This window comes from Pollachius pollachius (genome assembly GCF_949987615.1).
Source record: "Pollachius pollachius genome assembly, chromosome: 18".
Classification (NCBI taxonomy): Eukaryota; Metazoa; Chordata; class Actinopteri; order Gadiformes; family Gadidae; genus Pollachius; species Pollachius pollachius.
Window position 1 is genome coordinate 10,478,640 of NC_136951.1, and position 23,429 is coordinate 10,502,068.

The following is a 23,429-nucleotide window of genomic DNA, read 5'->3' on the forward strand; positions in this document are numbered from 1 at the left end:
AACTTCCTTCCACCATAAAACTGTTGACTTGCAATTCCTTCGTCTATTGCCTTTTCGTATTCAGGCTGTTCAAAAATCTTGGACGTAACCCATTTAATTATCCATTTTGTTTTTGACTTCTTCGAGAGTATAACTTTGTCTATTCGGGATATCGCGATCGCCGGCTGTGTTCCATCGCCCTGCCGGAGATTTGCTTGTCCATGACGGCAGTGAGTGGTCAGATTGCATGGCGTACTGCGCATGACAGGAATATAGAGAAGGGTGAGAGGACGTCCTCTGTAAAAAAAAAAGAAGAGCCATCTGTGATCCTGCACTACTGTTGTGTGATACCCATTTGTTATAGAAATGTAATAAAGTATATTTTGATTAAACAATAAAATAATGTATTATAAATATAGATAAAGCTGTTCCTATATAGATATAGCCCTATTTATTATTCTTTAATAAACTAATTGCAGATGAAAATACTAGGCAGAGCAAGTGTAATAAATATACATTTCTTCTGCTGAATTACAATTTTATGAACTTTAATGACAATTCTTTCCACAAAATTATTACAAAGAGGCAGTGAAATACAGAGATAAAAGCTCTATGCATACAATATTTTATTTAGAACATTTGAAGCTCTGAGAAGACGGTAGGCTTATGAGTCCAGATGTGTTCCAGTCAGGATTCCCCGCTCCCAGCCTCACTTTTTCTGAACTATAAATATGACAGAAAAGAGAGATGAATAAATAACAGAGAAACAGAAAATAGACATACAAAATATGGTAAAGACAGAAGAGTACAGAGTCTTGTACTTATGTAGGTATTAGTTAAACATGTATTTTGCTGAATTGACTATAATCACTAACTCATAGTTGCATTAAAACGCCTTAAAGGAGCAATCTCCTTATTAATGTTGTATTTCAATATTCTACTTCTCTGACAAAAAAAGAAATCTGTGTACCCTCTGGAATAACAAATCCTTATTCTAAATCACCGTTCATCAATAGATGACATCATCAACAGGAGACAGCTTCTATGCTCACCGCGTTCTTTAAGAGGTTGCCCGACTTGGTGAAGATGTTCGGTTTCCGGGCGGGTGTCGGGCTGCTCTGTGGAGTCGTCTTTTGTTTGGAGACCGGGTTCAAGGACGTGGGGACGGTCAACGTTGGGAGTGGTGATGGTAAATAACCCTGGGGTTTGGTGGAGCTTTGGGTGGGGTTAAATGCCGCGTTGGGCGACGACTGCGTGAAAGACTGATTCGGAGTGTATGACTGGGATGGGAGATAGGGTTGAGGTGAGGGTGTGTAAGAGAGGGTGGATGGTGTGTTTGTTAGGGCGAAGGGTGTGTTTGAGAGGGCGGAGGGCGTGTACGGTTGGGCCGATGGTATGTAAGGTTGGGTCGATGGTGTGTAAGAGAGGGTGGATGGTGTGTTTGATAGGGCGAAGGGTGTGTTTGAGAGGGCGGACGGTGTGTACGATTGGGTAGATGGCGTGTATGGTTGGGTAGATGGTGTGTATGGTGCATACGTCTGACCAGGTGTGAATGGCTGGCCAGCAGTGAAGGGCTGAGGCGTTGGTGTGAACAACTGGGATGTCGAAAGGGGCGGGGATGGCGTCATTGCGGACGATGACAGCGACGATGATGACGGCGACGGCGGGAGCGACGCCTCTGTGAGGGCTTTGAGGAAGGGGTTGCTGTTGCTGAGCCCCTGGCTGGTGGTGCTGGTGGTGCTGGTGGTGCTGGTGGTGCTGGTGCTGGTGGTGCTGGTGGTGCTGGTGCTGGTGGTGCTGGTGGTGCTGGTGCTGGTGCTGGTGGTGGTGGCGGCGGTGCTGCTCTGGTGGGGCTGTGTTTGGGCGTAGGGGAGCTCAGGTAGTAATGTGGGAGGAGGCGGAGGGGGGAAGCTGTCTGCTCCGTCCCCGTCCTCTCCTCTCTCTGGCTCCTCCTGGCGGTCTCCAGCCATGTCGTAGTGCTTCTTCCTCAGCTCTCCCAGGCGCACGCGCTGCTGCTCCAGCTCGCTCTCCAGCCCCAACACCTTCACCTGAGGGGAGGAGCGGGGAACACACACCCTCTGAACATCCGTGGTATGACGCGTGGCACAGGGTCAACCGATCATTCTCTGGTCATCCCACACTGGTTTATACCCGGATAGGTCTTTAAAGAAAGGGCTTTGGAGGGGTCCGGCAGGAGTGTGCATTGATATTTGATCAGCTCTAATCGAGTAGCACTACTATAGATTAGTATTGAATGATTTTATCAATATAATGTGCCCATTTGGTATGAAAATAGCCTTTTAAAAAGGAAATTGCTTCACAATAGTTTTAAAAAGTATATATATATATATATATCATACATTCAGATATTATTATTCAAGCTTATATACTAGGAAATTCGACAACATAGGCTCTAGCCTCTTACCCAGTTAAAAGTACATGCTGTTCCTTTATGCATGGAAAATGAAAGTGATAAATGAGGGTCATAAGCAATTTGTGGACTGACAGGACGTTTCTGAAGAATGACATCACCACAAACCTGAGCCTCCAACTCCATCTTTTTGAGCTTGATGAGGGACCTTCCAGTGAAGTCCATCGGAGCTATCAGGAAATACAAAAGATTTGAAATGTTAGAAACATTACACAGTATTTTATATTGTACTCATCCTAGCATTGGTGCTGCTGTGTGTTAAGCCTCACTTTTGTCCGCGACCTGCTGCTGTCCGTGCTTGGTGGAGGTAACCACGACGGCGGTCATGTCGTTGACGTGTCTGGACGCCTGCTGCAGCGTGTACAGCTTCTTGTTGTTGCGGTCCGCCTTCACCTGGGAACACCACGAAACACAACATAACACAGGTTATTGATGAGAATGTGTTGAGTGATTCAAATGGAGAGTAAATACCCTGATTTGATCGCCTGGGAACCGGATGAATCTGCACAGCACTCTGAATATGAGCAAAGATGTTGAAGTGTAATGAGACGGTAGTGAACATGTTGTAATTTAATGAGACGGTAGTGAACATGTTGTAATGTAATGAGACGGTAGTGAAAATGTTGTAATGTAATGAAACGATAGTGAACATGATGTAATGTAATGAGACGGTAGTGAACATGTTGAAATGTAATGAGACGGTAGTGAACATGTTGTAATGTAATGAGACGATAGTGAACATGATGTAATGAGACGATAGTGAACTTGGTGTAATGTAATGAGACGGTAGTGAACATGTTGTAATGTAGTGAGACGATAGTGAACATGATGTAATGAGACGATAGTGAACATGATGTAATGTAATGAGACGTAGTGAACATGTTGAAATGTAATGAGACGGTAGTGAACATGTTGTAATGTAATGAGACAATAGTAAACATGATGTAATGTAATGAGACGGTAGTGAACATGTTGTAATGTAATGAGACGGTAGTGAACATGTTGTAATGTAATGAGACGATAGTGAACATGTTGTAATTTAATGAGACGGTAGTGAACATGTTGTAATGTAATGAGACGGTAGTGAAAATGTTGTAATGTAATGAAACGATAGTGAACATGATGTAATGTAATGAGACGGTAGTGAACATGTTGAAATGTAATGAGACGGTAGTGAACATGTTGTAATGTAATGAGACGATAGTGAACATGATGTAATGAGACAATAGTAAACATGATGTAATGTAATGAGACGGTAGTGAACATGTTGTAATGTAATGAGACGATAGTGAACATGTTGTAATGTAATGAGACGGTAGTGAACATGTTGTAATGTAATGAGACGGTAGTGAACATGTTGTAATGTAATGAGATGGTAGTGAACTTGGTGTAATGTAATGAGACGATAGTGAACATGTTGTAATGTAATGAGACGATAGTGAACTTGTTGTAGTGTAATGAGATGTTAGTGAACTTGTTGTAGTGTAATGAGACGGTAGTGAACTTGTTGTAATGTAATGAGACGATAGTGAACATGTTGGAATGTAATTAAATGATAGTGAACATGTTGGAATGTAATTAAACAGTAGTGAACATGTTGGAATGTAAATAAACAATAGTGAACATGTGTAAATGTAATGAGACAGTATTAAACATGTTGTAATGTAGTGAGACGCTAGTGGACATCGTACCTTGGAAGACGCCACTAGCTGAGCAGTGCTGGCTGCGATCTCATGTGAACAGGCGATGAGCTCCTCGTATTTACCGTTGTGCGACACGACTCGGTCGGCCGACTCTCTGAAAGACAAGGGTATTATAAGTATCACTAAGGGAGCTATTCTTTAGCCTCAGAGTTTTGAACAAAGGGTTGTTTGTGAGGACGTACAGTATTTGGGTGGCCCCCCAGCCGACGGCCTTGGAGGCTGAGATCAGGCCCTCGGTCCAGCGGGAGTTCTTGGCGTAGAATTCGTCTGCAGATGCTGCCCCCTGTGGAGAGATTAATGGAGGTTTTCTTAAGAATCTGACGCAGTGGAGGAATACTGATTCTTCAACACTCGAGATTCAAGAACGCTGCAGAGGTAACTGTAGAGAAATATGCGGACCTCAGTGTGTTTAAAACGTGACATTAAACATGTTCAACTACGGGCCTTTATAACATGTAGTAGCAGGGGAGAACACAGGTGTGTCTCATGACGTTAATTAGGGCACTGGCACGCTAACAAACAATAATTAACTTAATGAGCTACACTTGTCTCCACTCTATACTACACCTCTGGTATAAAGGCATTTTTAGATGTTTTAACATACATTTTTGCTACCATTGTAAGTGAAGGGAGAGAAAAGGAACAGTCAGAGGACTGTTCCTTTGACAGTGGTTTGACCGATATCATTGTCCTTTTTCTATAATAGGATTTAAAAGGGAATTTTCTCTTCCGCAGCCATAGTTGGGAAATTTAAGCAACCCTTAATATATACCCTTTATACCCTTTATATATTCTTTTTGCCCCCTGGGGATAAAGGGCAAAAATATTTGCCCCCTGGGGATAAATAAAGTTTTCTTGAATCTTGAATCTTGAATACAAATACACAACAACAACAACCTAATGTCAACTCACCCTTCCACTCTCCACAATGTCCTTCTGCAGGTCGGTCGCAGCCGTCACCAGCATATGGATGGCCTGCAGAGTGGGGTATGAATATTAATACCGAACCTGATTAAATATACATCCAATTAAAAGTTATGATACAAACATGGAGACACCTCACCTTCATCAGATCCGAACAGGACCCAAGAATACTGTTACCAAGGACGTAGAAAAGAGCATCATTAAATGATTGAGGGAATGATCACACATTAGAACGGATTTGTATATGTTTATGAATTATTGATCACGAATGATTGACGGTAGTTTCTATATTTCACTGACCTCTGGTTGACTTCTAGTTTTATCCCGGTCGTATCTCGTCTGGCCTGGCTCATTATCTCCTAGAAAAAATACAACAACACACAGGATTTGAATCGCACATGAAATGTTCCCTCCTCATGCCTCATGTCCTGTGTGTGCGTGCGTGCGTGCGTGCGTGCGTGCGTGCGTGCGTGCGTGCGTGCGTGCGTGCGTGCGTGCGTGTTGGGGTCCTCACGTCCATGCGCAGCACGGCCTCCTCTATGGCGGTGGAGGTGGCCACCATCTCCTTGTCCACCATGTCCCCCATCTCCTCCTTCAGCACGTCTCTCCCTCTGGGCTGCAGCTCCTGAACACACACACACACACACACACACACAGTACATCAGAGAGGTTTATAAGCTGTATTGTCCATAGTTCAAATATGTATTACTGCACATCACGTTTGCATTACACTTTTTTGTTACATTTCTTTAACAACAACTTTTGCTTCTGAAAAATGTAATTTCCCTATCGTGTTTTTTAGAATGATATTACGGTCACACATTTTTGTCAATTTTTTATGCACCGGTAGTTATGTTTTGGCTGATTTCATGTTTCAATCTCTGGTTAAGATCCAGGATAATTGAACATTAACCGAAAAACAATGACGGAACCAAACGTGGCTAACTTTTCAACAAATTGACGCCTCGTCTTATGAACAACCAATGAAAAGGATGCAGACAGTACAAACTGTATGTTTTGAATGAATTATAAGCATGGAAAAAAATCGGAATCTCTTAGGCTTCCAGAATCATGAAGCATTGATTCTCGGTGCGCTGCTTGTGATTGGCTGCTGGCCGACCTGTCCCAGGGCGAGGATCCTCTGGACGGCGTAGCGCATGGCGGTGGGGTCGGCCCGCGGCAGGCTGCTCTGCAGCTTCAGCTCCTTCAGGAACTGCAGGCAGTGGGCGGAGCAGTCCCGGCAGCCGTCCGTCAGACCTACATCACGCAGAGTGAGGGAGGGCTAGTCAGGAGGTTTACACACACATGTGCATGTGTTTGTTTGTGTGTGTGTCCCAGGATCAGAGTGGCCAGTAAGTGCGGTGTGTAACTTTATTGTCAGCGTGTTCAGTGTGTGTGTGTGACTCATGGTGTGCGTGGGCAATATGGTTGTGCGTCATAGTGGTCTGTGTGTGTGTGTGTGTGTGTGTGTGTGTCTGTCTCACGGTCAGCGTGGTCAGTGGGTGCAGAGTGGGAGGTTGCGGCTCCATTGACGATGGTGTCCGCTGCCAGGTGGGAGAACTGGGTGACGGCTCTTAGTAGACCACTGGCATCTAGACACACACACACACACACACACACACACACACACACACACACACACACACACACACACTTTATTAACCCTGAAATACTCTCTGAACTGAATGTTTTTATTTACAAATCAGTTCCTAACTTATATTTTGTTAAATGCACATTAAAGTATAATAGTATAGTATAGTATAATTGTATAAACACAATTTAATATTAACATAAGTATAATTGTACCTCTATCTATACTTCAGCCTTTCCTAATGGCTACTACAGCTACTGTTGTCGTGAGAGAACGCCTCATAACGCTGTATTAACACAGTATCATAACATTCCCTCACACTGCAGAGTATACACAGTCAGTACATGAGCACCAGCCTACCGTTCATGTTCCCCATGTAGACCAGCTGGTTCTGGTGCATCTTGTCTATGGAGCCCAGTGTCACCTCAGCTCTGCTCACCAGGTAGTCTGGACCGCAGAACCACATGGAGGGGATGTTAGAGAGAATACAGGACCAACAGCCACCAATAATGCAAAGTAAGATGTTGTAGGTTAACTTAAGTGCCTGTAATTGCAATATGCAATGAGTTAACATAGGTTGTCTGCTATAAGTTAACATAGGTTGTCATAACCTTGTAACATTATACGTAATAAATGAATTATTTTGGTGCGGAAGTGTCCACTAGATGGCAATCATAGAAGGTTTTTCGGTTCAAATCTTACTTGCTCCATTAACGATAACAAAATGGTTATTCTAGAATCGTACTTAAAGGAAAACCAAACACAAAGTTTGAGATAACACACAACTTCACTCATCCTCTCAAACAGTTTTTACAGCTATGGTTTGACTCCACTGCAGGAAGGCGCTCAGAGGTAACTAGTCAACACAGCGAGACCACTGGCGTGGGGGAGTGGGGGGGCAGTGGTACCAGGGGAGCTGGTGCAGCGGACGTGGACGGGGTCGTCGATCTTGGCCATGGCGTCCAGGACGATGCCCTCCGCCTCCACCACGGCGCACTGCAGCAGGCAGAACTGCTCCTCCTGCAGCTTCCTGGTCAGCTCCCCCTCCCGGCACGCCTGGGGGGGACACACACGGGGTCAGACGGGCCAGCACTTCTACCTGCTCATCCACCACGGCCTCCGACAGCCTCTCTTCTCCCTCTAAGAAGTGGTCCCTGCCAAGGGACCACAATGCAAATTAGCTATTCAGCCAACTCTGGTATAGAACCTGTTCTGTACATGGACCCTGTCAACTACACTAAACTAAGTCTTATATTTTTCATATAAGATTTGTAGCCTAGGATCTGAGAGGCGGTTCTCAAGTCAAGCCCTGTTGTTTCCCATCGACCCGGAGCTCAATGGACGGTTGGCTGGGCCCTCTCACGCTCAGCTCCAAACAGGTGTGGGGTATCTGAATGGCACTCGGTGCATTGACATAACTTATATGATAAAGCAACAAACTTATAATCAATTATAATAGCACATTGTATTTGTCCAGTTTCCATGGTATCAAAAACACTTTACGATTTCAAACCCTACAATACAATTTAATCAGAAAATGGAAAATAGATAGGATAAAACAAGTAACAATTAGTGAACATTTAAAAACAAATTTGGTTGAAAAAAAACCCCATCAAAATCGATTGAAAACAGCTTGTTTTCCACTGAAGCTACCTGATCCATCCATGCATCCCTCCCTCCCTCCCTCCCTCGATCCATCCATCCATGCATCCATGCATCCATCCATCCCTCCTTTCCTCCCTCCCTCCCTCCCTCCCTCCATCCCTTCCTCCCTCCCTCCCTCCCTCCCTCCCTCCATCCATCCCTCCTTTCCTCCCTCCCTCCCTCCCTCCCTCCCTCCCTCCCTCCCTCCATCCATCCATCCATCCCTACCTGCTGCTGCAGCTGTGCCTGCAGGCTCCCCAGCTCCATGCCGGCCATCTGCCGGTGCTGGTCCAGGGAGCTCTGCTGGAGCGTGTTCTGCTGCCGGAGGGAGGCCAGCTCCGAGTCCTTCTCCCGCACCGAGCGCAGCAGCACCTCCCTCTCCGCCTGCAGGCCCGCCAGGGTGCCGGTCAGCTGGGACCCCACCTGGGGGGACACACACAAACACACAACGTACGCACACACACACAGAACACAAGCACAACCTTAATGTTAATTATAAATACGTCTCTTTTAAAGGGCTTCAAATAAGAGATTCATCAAATGTAAAAATGGGATACAACAACTTGAATTTCTTAATAATGTGTTAGATACTTAAATAAATACATATATATATCTATAATATAATTGTACGGATCATGCGTCTATAATCACACAGTTGAGTAAAAACATTTGATTTAGTTTCGGTTGTTATCCAACAAACAACGTCTAAACAAGAATTTAAAACAGCATTGTGGTCGGATCTCTTGAAGGTTTGAGTGAATGAGCGTGAGAAGGTCAAGGGGCTACCATCTCTTTGGTCTGCAGGGCGGTGCTGGCGTTGGACGCCTGCGTGCGGGCCTGGTCCAGCTCTCGCCTCAGCCTGTCGATCTCCAGCTTCTGCTCTGCGTTGATCGCCAGCTGGGAGAAATACAACGTTATTTAACACAATGTCTTCAGCACAATGTATGCGTTTATGAAAAATAAGTGTCTGTTCAAATGTGTGTTTTTAAAAAGTTGTGTCTATGTTTTCAGAATATTTGTGTGTACCACCAGTGTATGTATTAACATTGTGTGTGTATTTCAAGAAACGTTCAACCTTCAATAAGCATTCAAGAATGTAAAGTGTATGTAAGAGTGCTTGTGCTCTTTTTGTATGTGCTTGTTTGTATTTTGTAAAATGTATGTTTCTGTGTGTTACAAGATATATATACAAAACAAATGAATGCATATTCAAAATGTGTGTGTATAAGTGTGTTTGTGTTCGTGTTCTGCTGCCTGAACCCACCACATCAGTAGATCAAACTTAAATACTAGACACTCGGTTTTGATTAACTAAGAAGTTTGAGTTGTATTTTAAACAGCTCCAACTGGCTAAGTGACTTCAGTCCATACCTGTTGCTGCAGCTGAGCCCTCAAAGCCTCCATCTCCCTGTTGTGCCGGTCTCTCTCCTGGTCGAGAGAGCTCTGCAGTGAGTGGGCCTGCTGCCTGAGAGAGCTGAGCTCTGCGTCCTTGTCGCTGGCCGAGCGGAGCAGCATGTCCCTCTCTGCCTGGAGCCCGGCTAACAGGCCGCTCAGCTGGGAGCCTTCCTGCAGAGGGACAGGGCGCTTCAATGAGACTGCTTTGTGTGGACGTACATTTGGAGATACACATCTGTTTTGTAGGTTTACACATTAGTTCGGGAGTTAACACATTTGTTCTGTTTAAAATATTTTGCTTTTTCTTTTAAAAAATGTTTTTAATTTCTTTTGTTTAAAGAGTTACACAATGGAGTTAAACATTTGTTTAACTCCATTGTGTAATGGAAAAAAAGTGTAACTCTCATTTGTTCTAAGAGTTACACTTTTCCCATACCATTTCCTTCTGCCCCAGAGCGCTGCGAGCGTGATCTAGTTCCACTTTTTGCGCCAACAGATCTCTCCTCATCCGCTCCATCTCCTGCTGCTGTCTCTCCATCTGACCAGGACATGAGAACATCAGTCAAATGACCACAGAACATGAATCTACAAAACACCACCTATTCATTGGCACACAGGGTAATAATCAAACATTGTGTGACCTCTTCCTTGGGTCAAATGTTATGGGCGATCCTTCCTCACCTGTGCTCTGTTTTCCTGCCGGATGCGATCCAACTCATTAGACACCTGCTGTTTAGTGATTTGCATGTCGTCTTTGTCGTTCTTCATACCTGCCAGCACCCTAACCGTCTCTGCATTCTGCAAACAGACACAGATACAGCACTGGTTAGAGCTTATACAACCAACAGCCAATCAAAAGTATTCAACACACTAAAAGCACCAGATGTGTCAACAGCAGAACGTATTTGGGTGATGAAGAACGACTTTACCTTCTTCATGAGGTCTGCATGACTGGTTACCAGCTCTGCGTGTCGCTCCTTCAGTTGAGAAAAGCGCATCTCTGCTGCATGAGCCCTGGCTGTGGTAGCAACCGCAAACGGACAGCCGATCAAAAAATATACACGGTAGGTAGACCAATGTTAAGGAAATAATTGAATAGCCAGATTAGTACTCTTAATACATTTTGATGAGAAATAATGCCGTTCAAATGTTTGTTTAAAATGGTTTAAAATGGCTTTTGTTGAATCTAATGCATCATCATACCGTAATTACATAGACCAACCTTAGTTTGATATATACAATGTATTTGATTATAACTTTACCATATCATCCTGCCCTAGTTGATAACCCCCCCTGATCATGCATCATATCCATGTTAATAATAACATTTAATGTACACGTTAATAAGCAGCTCCACTGTACTCACTGTCGGCCTCCTTGTAGCCCACCTGGGCGCCGGCGTTGGCCGCGCCCGTGCAGCGCAACGCCTCCACCTCCATCCTCAGGTGCTCGTTGTTCACCAGGGCCATCTGCTTGTGGGTGGTCTGCTCCTCCAGCTGGGCCTCCAGCCGGTTCACCTGGCCCTTCAGCTCCATCACACACCTCTGGGCCTTGGGAGGGAGGTCACCGTCAGTACAGAGTCTGTGGGTCGCTCAGCGGATACCTGGAGCCCACTCGACCGCAAGCGAGGTCTAACAACAGTCAAGGGGATGTCGGCAACACCGAAGAAAACGCAAAGAGGAGATCTCAACAACAGAGTTGCCGAGGAAGATGTATTGGACTACAGTACGGCGTAGCTAAATGAACCAGAACATGGAGTTAGTAGAGGCTCTTTAGGTAGTGCCTGGTCAGTTGATTGTCCCAGCAAAAGATGAGGCGGGTGATGTCTGTGTGAGACTCTCTTCACTCCGGCCCCCCCAGGGACCCACCTCGGTCTTGATGAGCTGTAGCTCTGGTTTCAGGACCAGCAGCTCCTTCCTCAGGATCTCCGTCTCCCTCTGCTCCTGGGCGTCTGGGAGGCCGTACGGGGTGACTGAGTAGTGCTGAACACAGACAGATGATCAGTTAGGAGTGAAGGCATCATGGGACTTTTTGTTGGCGGTACTCCGCCATACTCAAGAGAGTTGTAGCACTGTAAAATTCTGAGCCAACGTAAATACAACCCAACCTAGAGACATGAAAACATTGTTTTCCCACGTCTCCCAAGAGAAATGCTGTTTAAAACACAACAATCGCTCTCTATAATGACAAATCTTTGTCGGCATCATGGTTATTCCATTATAGAGTTATAGTTACTAAACAACATAATGAGTAACATCCCAATGCCCCCCGATGGAGGTCAGTGCGACGGGACGTCCTGATGTCCCAGCCCTGTACCTGCTGGTTCTGGGGCGTGTCCCGGGGCTCTGGTTGCCCCCCCGCCTCCTCCTCCCCATGGGGCTCACCGTCGCCCACGACCACCACGGGCCGCTTGTACTCAGCAAACGCGGCGGAACGCAGGAAGTTCGGGGGGGACTGTTGGGGGGAAGAAACCGGTGTGATGAAACATCATTGACATGGTTCTAAGGTAAACATGCCCGGAAAGAAGTGCATATATCAGAAGGTTGAGGAAGAGATGGCTGTTTGGTGAGAGCATTACTCACGTCTGGCAGGTCTGGGATCTGAATTATGGTTTTAAAGAACTCAATTTCTCTAGTCCGGTTGTAGAACTCTGTGAGACTAAATGAAACGAGTACAGATGTCATTGGCAAGTTTAACGCAACAAATGACCACATTGATTAAAGATAAACTTTTAAAGTTTGTCCTCGACCAATGAAAACATACATTGGAGATAACTGTGTGAAATCGACCGATAAAAACATACCTTGTGAACAGATCCCGAAATCTCTCTCTGTGTCCAAGAAGAGCATCCGGTGAAATACCTTTTAAAAAACAGGAGTCTTAGGAGGGCAGAAAAGTGAAGTGGCTATGGTGTTCGACTTGGTACAGAGTTCGATTCCCAGTATTTGCAGTCGACATCCTTGAGCAAGATGGCCTAAAACCTGCGCCTTAATACCATGCATATTAAATCCCTGTATGTCTATTGGGACCACAGCGACTACTAAAATGATTAGGAAGTGAAAGGTAATAACTCACGGCTGTGGAGTTTGAAGAGCAGTATGACAGAGAAGTGGTAAAGGAAGCTGGAGTCCAGGATGACGGGGATGAGGGGGGCCAGTCGGCACTGGCCGGAGGCGGTGGTGGATTTAGCCCCGATAGCGTCCACCTGACGCAGCACTGAGGTCAACCAGAGAGGACATGTGGGATCATTCATAACAGCAATAGCAGAGTAACAGTATGATTATGTGATACTGCAGTGTATTTGTGTTATGTATTATCATTTGTGAAACTATCATTATAATAATAATAATGACATAATAATAATAGGAATGATAATGATGACAATAATTCTTAGTATTTGCTTTATTATTATAAAAATTAGTATAATTATAATAATAGATGACATCCCGAAATGGAAGAGGATACAAATTGACAAAAACAAAAACTATGCAAAATTAGAGAGTAAACAGTGATTGGACAAACCTGTGTCAGCAAATTTCAGTCCATTATCCAAGTATTCCAGTAGTTCCTGAGTCATGTCTAACCTGTGATAAAGACATAGAGACAGACAACCTTAACATATGAACCCCTGTAGATTCATCAGAGTCAGGTTGGCTGCTTTATCACACTGCCATGTTTTATAGCAATAGTTGTTTCATGTATCAGTTGGAATTCACTGATTTATAATTCAGAACTAAGGATACGTGCAAGATCAACAAGCAGTTCATTATAGTATGAAAAACATAATGATGATGAACAACCACTGGATTACATATGTATCATGCTTAACACTGCCAGAGTAGTAGGTAGGGGTGGTGAACAACAACGCATGACACATCAAACCATAAAACGTATAAGTAATAATGCAAGTGAAGAGTGTCAACGTACACTTGGTTCTTGTCACTTCCTGCTTCTCTCTCCACGGCCTCGTCGCTGGCCTCCAGGTTGCCTGGGATACACTTGTGCTGGAGATGAGATGTCATGTTAGACAACGAGTAGTAGTAGACGTAGTAGTAGTAGTAGTAGTAGTAGTAGTAGTATAAATCACTGTTGAATGACTTTAAAACAAAAATAGGCAATGACCTAAAATCAAATAATGCTGCAATGATCATAGAGACAAAATACATTGCCTTGAATGGGCTCTATAGAGGAATGTATGTTGTTGAATGTACCTTGACGTGAAACTCCATTTTGAGACAGAGGTACTTGGAGGACAAAGCCACAAGGTGTCCATATCGGTCATGAAGGTTTCCCTGGGTCATTCAAAACATTACATAATCGATTAATTCTCAGTTCAAGAAATGCGAGTAAACTATATAAAAAAAAAGTGTGTATTATCTTTAGTATATCAGTATATATTTTTTGTGCTGTACTCACCCACAGAATGCCCATATCTCGGACATTGCGAGACCATCTGTTGCAGTCTCGAACAGTCTGTACATTGAACAACAACAACAAAAAGATAGACAGAATAATATTTGAGAAATGGTATTTTCTTAAGTCAGTTGTGTTTTTATATAGCCGAGCATCTCAGACTGTCTCAATGGCCCCACAAACCCCACAAAAATTACAAAAGAGGTAACAGATAGAAACTACTAGAAACCAGAACAACTACTGCTACTTCCATTACTACTGGAACTACGATTTATCTTATTACTTAGTAAAGGAATTTAGAAGTAGGTGTGGGTTTCTTCCTTTAGTGGTTAAGGAAGGATGGTCTAGTGGCCAGTGATTGACTGGCCATGTGTTCAAACCCTGGTAACAGGGATCATTGAGCAATAATCCTGACTGATACTTGTTCCTGAAAATCAATAACAGCATCTGCCTAATGACTATCACATTCCTAGTGATAGTTCTCGAGTCAGGAGGTTGGTGGCCCTTGTATCCTTACGTTGGGGTGTCCGTCCCTGAGCACCTTGTGCAGCATGTAGCAGTACTTCCAGCTGATCACAGAGCTGCTGGACAGAGGCAGGTTCTGGCAGTAGGACATGAAGGTGGTGGCGCCACTCTCCTTGTGTGTGCCCAGGATGATGTCTTCACACGTGTAGTTAAGGAAGCACCCTGTACAACATCATGAAATGCAGCCTTTCCCATACCAGTTTTATTTGGATGGTGCTTAGCCACAATAAAAGCCTCAAAGAGCGTCAGAGGCCTAGAATATAACCCCATACTTCCATAGGAGGTAAATTAAGAAACATCTAGATGGACCTCAGACCCTCCTCCCAGGGACTCATGTTGGCAGTAACAACAAATCTACTATTTTAAAGTTTATTCAAGATATGTAAAATGAGGGTTCTCAAATTAGTTATGACGGGTAGATCTGGGTAAATTACAGTGGGGAAAAATAGTTTAATTCTCAACACAATATGGAAACATTGTGTTATCCAAAATGATAATATGCAATAATATGCAAATATATCCACTTTTCCCCAACAACAACTAGATGTATAGCCTATCATCACGACAAAGGTATACAAACACGACAAAGGATACTCCTTGCATATTTTTCTTTGAGTGGGGTTTCGGCCGCGGTGAGGGTCTTGGTGATGCTGTGGAGCTGAAACGGGAGGGGGGGCAGCCAGGGAGAGCAATTGTGAACAGTTTAGCGAATGCATTTGTATAGTAGGCTATCGCTACTGTACGCTTTTGGGCCAACTATCACCGATGATAGTTGCGTTTAAAGCAGCAATGTTTTAAAAATGAATATGCTATATAGGCCTATTTAAAAAAAGACAAAAGTAATGTACATACGGTAGCCTACTGACATGGGCCTCAGGATAAACTTTCCTTATCAAATCGTAGGTGAAAAGGAAAAGGACCTACCTGCTGTTTTCCAAACTGCTCTTTCTCCGCCGCCAGAACCTTTTCCGTCTTATCACCTTTGCTCTTTGATTTCAGCATGATGAAATGTATCTTCCACTAAACGTGTAAACTGCGTACCGCTCCAGCAGTTATTTATAATTTCAGTGCGCTGTTGTGTCGGTTCTTGAAGATCCGCCCGACGCGTCTGAGGAACGCCTCCTCAGCAATACGTCCTTTGAATTACGCTTTACCCTGCCACAGTCCAGTATGGTAAATACAACTTGAATGCAACATCATGAAAACAACGACATTCCGTTTTTTCTTCTCAATGATCTCCGTAAAATAAGTCCAAAACAGGTCGACTTAAGACTTAAAAACAGTTTCCATCCATCAGATGCAGTCTATGAGTCACTGGGCATGGTCTGTATGCAGTGAAACTTGAATGACAATGAGAAGACACAGCCAGGCAACTGCCTTGTAGGACTGGTTTACCACCCCGCCCATAAATCAGCGACAAATCCCACTTAAGACGTTAAAAAGTGACCTTCAGAGGAACCATTGCTGCGTACTGTTAATCTCTTGCATTTCATAATGATGTATAAAACAAGAATTCATAAAAAGTCTAAAAGTATTCATTACCACCAGTATAACAACTTAAAAAAAGATCACAAAAAAAATTACACAAATACAATATAAAGTATGCCAGTATAGTTTGAAAGTGTAATTATTGTTTGTGTTGCACAGTATAGTGACACCATTCTGTACATTGTAAACATTGCTTTGGTTAATACTTGGAATGTCCTTCCTGAGTTCAATCTAGATCTCTGAGCTCTCTGTGCTGGAGTCCCGCTTTGGGTGGGGTTGACGGGGTGACGTGACCTGGTGGAAAAAGAGAATTACAAAATGAAGTTCACAGATGGACCCTTTCCACATTCAATTCAACACTTTGTTCATGCCAAACAAAAACAGCAGAGGAGTTCAACCGAGACAAATCGACAAACATCTACCTTGTCTGTTGAAGCTCTACTGTAACACAAGGACTTCAGACACGTGTGGGGACAGTGTGAGGCCTCACTCAAGCCGCTGTTATGTTTAAGGTTCAGGCTGACAAAATCGTTCTGGTTCTTCATAGAACCCTTGTGTTTGAGCACACTACAGACCAGACCGGCCATTGAGTGCTGGGAGTCATCCAGCGCCCGCTGCAAACAGAAGGACACAGACGGATGCCTTCCCTGGAAACAGGAGCACAAGAAGAACTGTGAGCAACTATTTCACAACCAAAAGAATTACAGCCATGTTCTTGAAATGATTGGGTTGGGTTCGGGTCCGACGTCTCACATCGTTGGAGGCGTGGGAGAGGAGGTCAACCGCTGTAGCCGGCTGTTTTGTGTTGTTCGCTGAACAACAGTTCCTCGTCATCGGCGAAGACGTCAGTGAATCGTCGTGACTGTAAAAGAGAAGACAAAACATTGTATTTTACGTGGATAAAGAACCGTTAAATGGTGCCCCCCTACTTCATTGATGGACTATGTTTACTACAACGCTACACTAACTTATGAATTCAATGCCCATTGGACTAGTTCCCTACCAGGTGTGGCCTTGGTCTTGTGGAGTTCCATTGACAGTACGGGGGACAACTTTCCCTATGGAGCTTTCCTGAGCAAGGCTACTACATTCATCCCTAGCCCGCACCCTCATCTGACCGGGTATCATGACCTTCCCCTGGTTCTGGTTCTCCAACACCCATCAACCTTCTAACATTGGTATGCCCCATTTGTGTGGGCACATCAGTGGTCGCCCTGTAATGCATTGTACCAGATATACTCTTGTAGCCGGTGGTAACGATCTTAAATGAGCTGGTTCTCTTTTGCTGGGTTGTTTTCTCATGTTTATGAGAAGAAGACGATGGGACAGAGGTTCTATGGGATCCAAAACGATCATCCGTCTGTTCAGCCCTGCTCCGCTGGCCACTGCTCTCAAAAGAGAACAAGCCGCAGTCTTCCGTGTCCACCTCACTGCTCATCAACACACTTGATATATCAGGTCCAACGCTTGATGTTGCTCGTTCCTTATCCCAATTGTTGTCGAGAGACCGAGAGACCAAGTGTCCTCCTGTCGAGACCCCATCTGTTTAATGCTGCTCTCGGAACTAGCTGCCTCGATTGAACTTGAAGGAAAGGTCTTGGCATCTTCTGCAATACTGGCTGTCGCCGGAGAACAAGGCTTTGCCTGATCTTGTGGATCACTCCCTTTCCCTAAGCTTGCCATCTTACCAGGTCTGCTCTCTTAAGCCTCACCCATGCAAAAACGAACACAGATGAAATCAGACTCTGTCGGGCGCTCGTCAGAATCATCTCTTAGTTCTGCTGTAAGGTAATTAACAGGACCTTCCTCAAGACTATCATCCGGGGACCTTGGTTGGACAGTGCTACCCTGGAGGTTCTGACTCGCTAGGTCATCACCTAAAATAAAATCATCAAGGTGGTCACACTTTGGCTTGAATGACGTCCTAAACCCTGACTGGATGTAAGCAGTGATCATGATTTCTGTTGATCTTTCTTGTTGACCTTGACCTATGTCTTTTCCTTCAATGTGCCCTTTTGACTGTAGGTCAGCATCTGGCCTGAGCAACACGATATATTATCCAGGCTCAGAATGGAAACTGCACCCATTACAGAGTGGTCCTCTACCATTTCCTGGTGGGCATTGCTGGCATTCACTATTTTGAATGGGGAAGAGATGGCATGTCACATTAGAGTGGTTAATAAGTTCACACAATGTCATCGGTACATCGGTAGCATTGAGGGACAGCCCAGATATGGAATCGTCTAGCTCTCTTTGTATTTTACTGCCAGTTGTGGCTGATGGAAACACGTTTAGGGTGTTTTGTTTGGCTTTTAAATTGCTGTTAAAGACCTGGCTGCATGGCGACTTCAGCTACTCTTTAGACATTTCCAGAATGTTCAGTGACAGCATCAATGTATCTCCCCTAAGGCCACAGAAAGAAGATTTTATCAAATCACTAGAGAATGCCACACATCCTGAGCTCCCTTCCTATTGGTCTGAAATGCAATCACCTGCCAACAGACTCCTGAAGGCTCCTTTCTCCCAGTGTCACACGGGCCGTCTCCAAGTTCAGCTGCAGCAGCTGCAGGTCACTCTGCTGATTATCACACACCTACAAGGAAGACACAAAGCTTTATTTGGCTGTTTCAATGTACTGCAAAGAGATCCAGATTTATTTAAATGTTTCAATGTATTTACTTTGCAAGGTAAAGAACAAAGTTTACTAATCTCTCAAAAACAGACAACCCCACATTCAAAAAAGAAAAGTCTCAAGAATTCCCAGTGATATGATTTCTAGTAACAATAAATCCCCTCAAAAATTCTCAAGTGTATACGAGTGTAACAGAACAAGTGCCTCAGAGCCAAGACGGATAATGTACTACAGCAGGTAGGTATGTAGTGAGACCAGACTGGTAGCTCTGGCGTCAGTCAACACAGCGAGGAGCAGGAATGAGGAAACCTTGTACCTATTCTGCAAGTTGCACAAAGAGCTCGCTATGTTGACAGTACTAAACCATATCATTGGTGTCTCACAGATGACGTATACGCACAGCAGACAGACAGACGGAGACTGGTTTGTCCAGGATAAAGATAAGGTAGGTGTATACACCTGTCTCAGGCAGTGAAGCTCAGACTCTGTGCGTTCCTGTTTGGACCGCGCCAGTGCCAGCAACTCATCCTTCCAGCTGTCGCCCTCCCCTGGCAGAAAGCATCATTGCACACGGTCAAGTAGAACCATCTCATATACAGTAAGGCACAACTAGATACCATATTATATCAACCAGGAAACCATAACGACATCTACCTTCGCCACGACTCATCCCCTACTGGGAGTAATAAAGTGAATCTCAATCTGCAATATAAGCACACATCTTCAACTGTCTAATTGAGTAACTTTAAAGATATGGGTGGTATACCTGACAAGGCCAGATCCCTGCAGAGCATCTGGTGCTCCTGTTTGAGGCGAATAATCTCCTCTCTCTGGGTGCTGCTTTGGGTCACGTGCTGCTGCAACTCCTCTGCAACCAAAGGAAACGCACAATAAGCAGTCCAAAGACATCCAGTCCAAAGTCATTTCAATAGAAAATGGACACACTGTCTTTCCTTAGGGAAAGAGAGTGAAAACTGTTTCATCTCCGATAATTGATCAAGGATGCCTACAGTGAAACCCAGAAACGAGTCACCTTAACCAAATGATATGTTATGAGTACAATACAATACAATATTATAAGCAAAAGGACGGTAAACAATTGAATGATTGGACTGACTGAATTTTGTTTCCAAGTATATAATAACTTCAGGGAAAGAAGCCTGGGTATGCTCCTTTAGCCTTCATCAGGCTTAATTTCCCACCATTTATACTTTTAAAGGAAACCCTCATTCAGTTGCATCAACGTCAGCGACAGCCTTGGATGAGTCTGGTAGTGATCAGCTGCCGACTGCTCCCAGAGCCACTGACCTCTGAGAGCGGCGTTCTCGTGCCTGTATGCCCTGTAGCGGCGTTTGGTGTCCTCCACCACCCTCAGGAGCCCGTTGGCCCGCGAGTGGCTCTCCTCGAGCGACGCCTCCACGTCCTGCAGGCCGACCCTCAGGTCCCCCATGTGGGCGGCGGCCTCGCGCACGTCCTTCTCCTGGGAGCGAATCAATCAATAATCAATCAATAAATCAATTATTTCTCAATCACAATCGGCTCGCAAACAATTACAAGCATGGAAGCAAGTATGAATATTTAAATATTTAAAATGTTGAATATTAATATTTAAACATTTTGAACATTGCATATCAATATTTACAAGTTTGGAATAATAATATAAATATTTGGAATATTTAATATTCTATTTGGACTCACAGAACAGAAGAGTTTAAGAGAAAGTGAACTCTAGATTGATTTAGCCATGGATGGATGGTTTGCAATTCCTTTAGATACATTTGAACCCAAAAGAGAGTACATACTGCAGGTTTAAATGGCATGGCGGTGAAGGCCCTGCATCTGTCTGCATGCGTGTGTACCTTGAGTTGGAGCGTGGCTCTGAGCTCCTCCTCCCTGACCTGCAGGGAGCCCACCTGAGAGGACAGGGCCAGCACCGTGGAGGTCAGGCTGGCGTCTTTATCCTGCGCAAAAAGAAGCCGTTGCATGAAAATAGAAAACAAGTTCACTGATACTGATAAGTTGATATCTTATAAAAAAGGATTAAAGGCTGAATTATACAAACAGAAAGGTTATACTGCATTCTATGACATCGTTGATAGAAGAAGTGAAATTAAATGAATAGGGAGTGTGTGACATGTCTCTACTTTCCCTGTCTGATGAATTGATGAACCACGTGCAATTAAAAATCCTTCCGTTTTTTGCGTGGCACAAGGTTATTTTTCGTATACTGCTAAATGATAACGGTAAAAACAAGGTCATATGCAAGCTGGTTTGACCCTAAATATAATAAATACAGTAGATAAAATACAAGGGATTCCCCCTCTTCATAGCTTTATTAAAACCATTCCTCTCGAATGATCCTTGATCACCCTTGGTGACGTATCTTAAATTAGAATAACATTGAAGAAACAATTATCAAAAGCGAACTCTCAGTGAATTCAGATACACGTCATTAATGAACAGGTAGGGGTTAGACATCCTCCTGAAGTATGCCTACAGGGAGGCTATAATGTAGGGATGATGTGAGCTGCGTGATGTGCCCAGCTCCCTCTTGCTGTACCTGCAGGTCTTGAGAGGTTCGCTCCATGTCCTGGTGCTCCTGTCCCAGCTGCTGAAGCTGCTGCTGGGTGGTGCTGAGCTCCGTCTGGAGGTCCTTTTCCCTGGCCTCCACCACCCGGAAACGCCTGGTCAGGGCCCGGATCACCTCCACATGCTTCTGGAGCTCTTCTGTGCACACAAAATTATAAACCTTTATTATGAACCTTTATCCGTTGTTTTTTTCATGAATCAATCAAGTATAATTTACTGTAGCTATAGCTATGTATTATAGCTAAGCATTACATAGCTATAGCTATTATAGCTATAGCTATTCTTAATTTCTAATTTTATCATATTAATAAGATAGGTATACAATATACTGCATAAGCAATAATTAGTTGTATATTAACCATTCAAATATAATTTATAAACTCGTTCTTCCTATTTTCTGTACCATCATCGTTTGGTAAATGGAGGAGATGCCAGCCAAACTGACGGTAGACTTTGAACCGATGTCCTACTGTTTGTTGCCTCACCGTCCGACCTGGCGCACCTCTTCTCCAGGCTAAGGGCTCGCTGGCGGTCCTGTTCCCAGGCGTGGAGCTGCTTGTGGTGGGAGGCAGCCATGGTGTTCAGCTCCCGGTCCCGGTCCTTTAGCTCAGTGATCATCAGCTGCAGCTCTCTCCTCTGTCTCTGGATGGTGGAGCTCTCCAAGTCACCCACAGCTGACATCTGTTTGAAAACAAAACAAACAAAAATACAGTGGGTTTGTGTCAGGTTTTTGAGAGGCAGTTCTTAACGTTTTGATGGTATAGCACTTGTGTGTGCTGGGTAGGAACAAGAGGGCACAGTTGGAGGGAAGCAAGAGAAAAAGTCACTGGAATCACTTAAAGCATATGCTTCGTGACTAAATAATTAAAATAATTATCTCATATTCTAAATGTGGCAATATATACACTTTATTCAAACTCAAAATGGTGATGACTACTTAGTTACTGTTGAACACTATTACTAATATTTATTAAAGAGAGATAGTTTTTAACTGAATTTATCTCTTACTTGATTGTGCTGTAGCTGGGTACAACGATGATTGTCTACAGGGTAAGGTGGTACACTTCTGGCCAAAGGCCTGACCCTCCCGTCCACTTCATTGCTAGATCGGACGGAAACTTTGCTGACATCAGCAGGAAATACTCCAACATTATTCTGAAAATATGGAAACCAAAACATTTTCAATAACTATTGTCCTATTGAATGGTCACTTAAAAACATATGCATCTTGTGGGATAATGTAAATTAAATTGCTCACCTTTTTTACAGGCGTGCTCTGCCAAGGCTCGAAAGAGGGGTCTAAATCAAATACAAGAAAATGACATAAGCAGTAAAAACTATTTGTATGCATATTAAACAAAAGAAATATGAGCAAAGACAAATGTAGGCACTTTTTTGCTATATTCTTTCTGAAAATCAACAGTCATGTATATTAATATAAGTTTAGATTGTACATGTTCATAAAACAACATATATATTCCAAATGATTCGTTTACCATATGACCGAGGTGGAGTGGTCGAGGAGCTTCCATGAGGACCATCTCTGTCCCCCTTGTCCATTGCGGGTCAGGTTTGACCCAACCGTTCACCTCATTCCTCAGTATCGCTGCTGTAACGGTAGGGCTGATGGCGAGTCGTTTTGGCTAAACAACTGCACTTTCTCTGGGCAGTTATCTTAGAAAATACATACAGTTATCAATATTTCGAACTACATTTCCTGACAATAATTTGTCAATGAGATAGGTTAAGTTGTTTGAATTTCAAGTAAAACACTGTTGGTATGACTACTACCACTACCACTACTACTACTACTACTACTACTACTACTACTACTACTACTACTACTACTACTACTACTACTACTACTACGTCAGTATCCTTGGTGCTGTTGCCTTCTAACGACGGACCAGACGATTACAACGTCTATAGAGACTCACAACATCGTGAAATTATTAGCCGCAAAATAACAATAAAACATTATTCTCGCTAGTCATAGAATCCACATTTGTGAAAAGTTTGTGTTGCTCAACTTTGATTGGCTGTTCAAACCCCGCGTCATATAAGAAGAAGGACAACGTTTCCGGCTCCCAAAATATGATTACAAGAGCCACACGT

General features: G+C 43.8%; 2 protein-coding genes across 3 annotated transcripts; both read right to left on the reverse strand.

Annotated features, from left to right (window-relative positions):
* Window positions 1–144: 144 nt before the first annotated feature.
* hip1r (huntingtin interacting protein 1 related) lies at window positions 145–15,929 on the reverse strand. 2 transcript variants are annotated; one of them, XR_013812631.1, is made up of 34 exons: window positions 15,530–15,929; window positions 15,200–15,263; window positions 14,598–14,740; window positions 14,084–14,140; window positions 13,879–13,959; window positions 13,595–13,671; window positions 13,190–13,251; window positions 12,743–12,883; window positions 12,471–12,528; window positions 12,250–12,325; window positions 11,984–12,121; window positions 11,536–11,649; window positions 11,034–11,217; window positions 10,597–10,685; window positions 10,349–10,465; window positions 10,104–10,205; window positions 9,644–9,838; window positions 9,059–9,169; window positions 8,501–8,695; window positions 7,537–7,684; window positions 6,989–7,075; window positions 6,522–6,629; window positions 6,158–6,294; window positions 5,552–5,662; window positions 5,338–5,396; window positions 5,177–5,207; window positions 5,026–5,088; window positions 4,296–4,396; window positions 4,102–4,207; window positions 2,680–2,803; window positions 2,519–2,580; window positions 1,032–2,027; window positions 600–702; window positions 145–276 (listed from the first exon to the last, which is right to left on the reverse strand). XR_013812631.1 is itself a non-coding variant. In XM_079756133.1 (33 exons), the coding sequence occupies exons 1-33, from the start codon at window positions 15,605–15,607 to the stop codon at window positions 667–669; spliced, it is 4,251 nt and encodes a 1,416-aa protein (XP_079612259.1). In that variant the 5' UTR covers window positions 15,608–15,929; the 3' UTR covers window positions 511–666. The 2 variants fall into 2 exon arrangements, 1 of the variants encoding a protein (XP_079612259.1); XM_079756133.1 differs by lacking the exon at window positions 145–276 and having other exon boundaries at window positions 511–702.
* Window positions 15,930–16,078: 149 nt separating this feature from the next.
* ccdc62 (coiled-coil domain containing 62) lies at window positions 16,079–23,228 on the reverse strand. The gene is made up of 13 exons (XM_079756134.1): window positions 22,811–23,228; window positions 22,573–22,613; window positions 22,323–22,469; window positions 21,800–21,995; window positions 21,286–21,452; window positions 20,585–20,686; window positions 20,034–20,205; window positions 19,492–19,593; window positions 19,185–19,273; window positions 18,586–18,686; window positions 16,847–16,955; window positions 16,516–16,740; window positions 16,079–16,387 (listed from the first exon to the last, which is right to left on the reverse strand). Exons 1-13 carry the CDS (start codon window positions 22,872–22,874, stop codon window positions 16,325–16,327), a joined length of 1,578 nt encoding a protein of 525 aa, XP_079612260.1. The 5' UTR covers window positions 22,875–23,228; the 3' UTR covers window positions 16,079–16,324.
* Window positions 23,229–23,429: the final 201 nt, after the last annotated feature.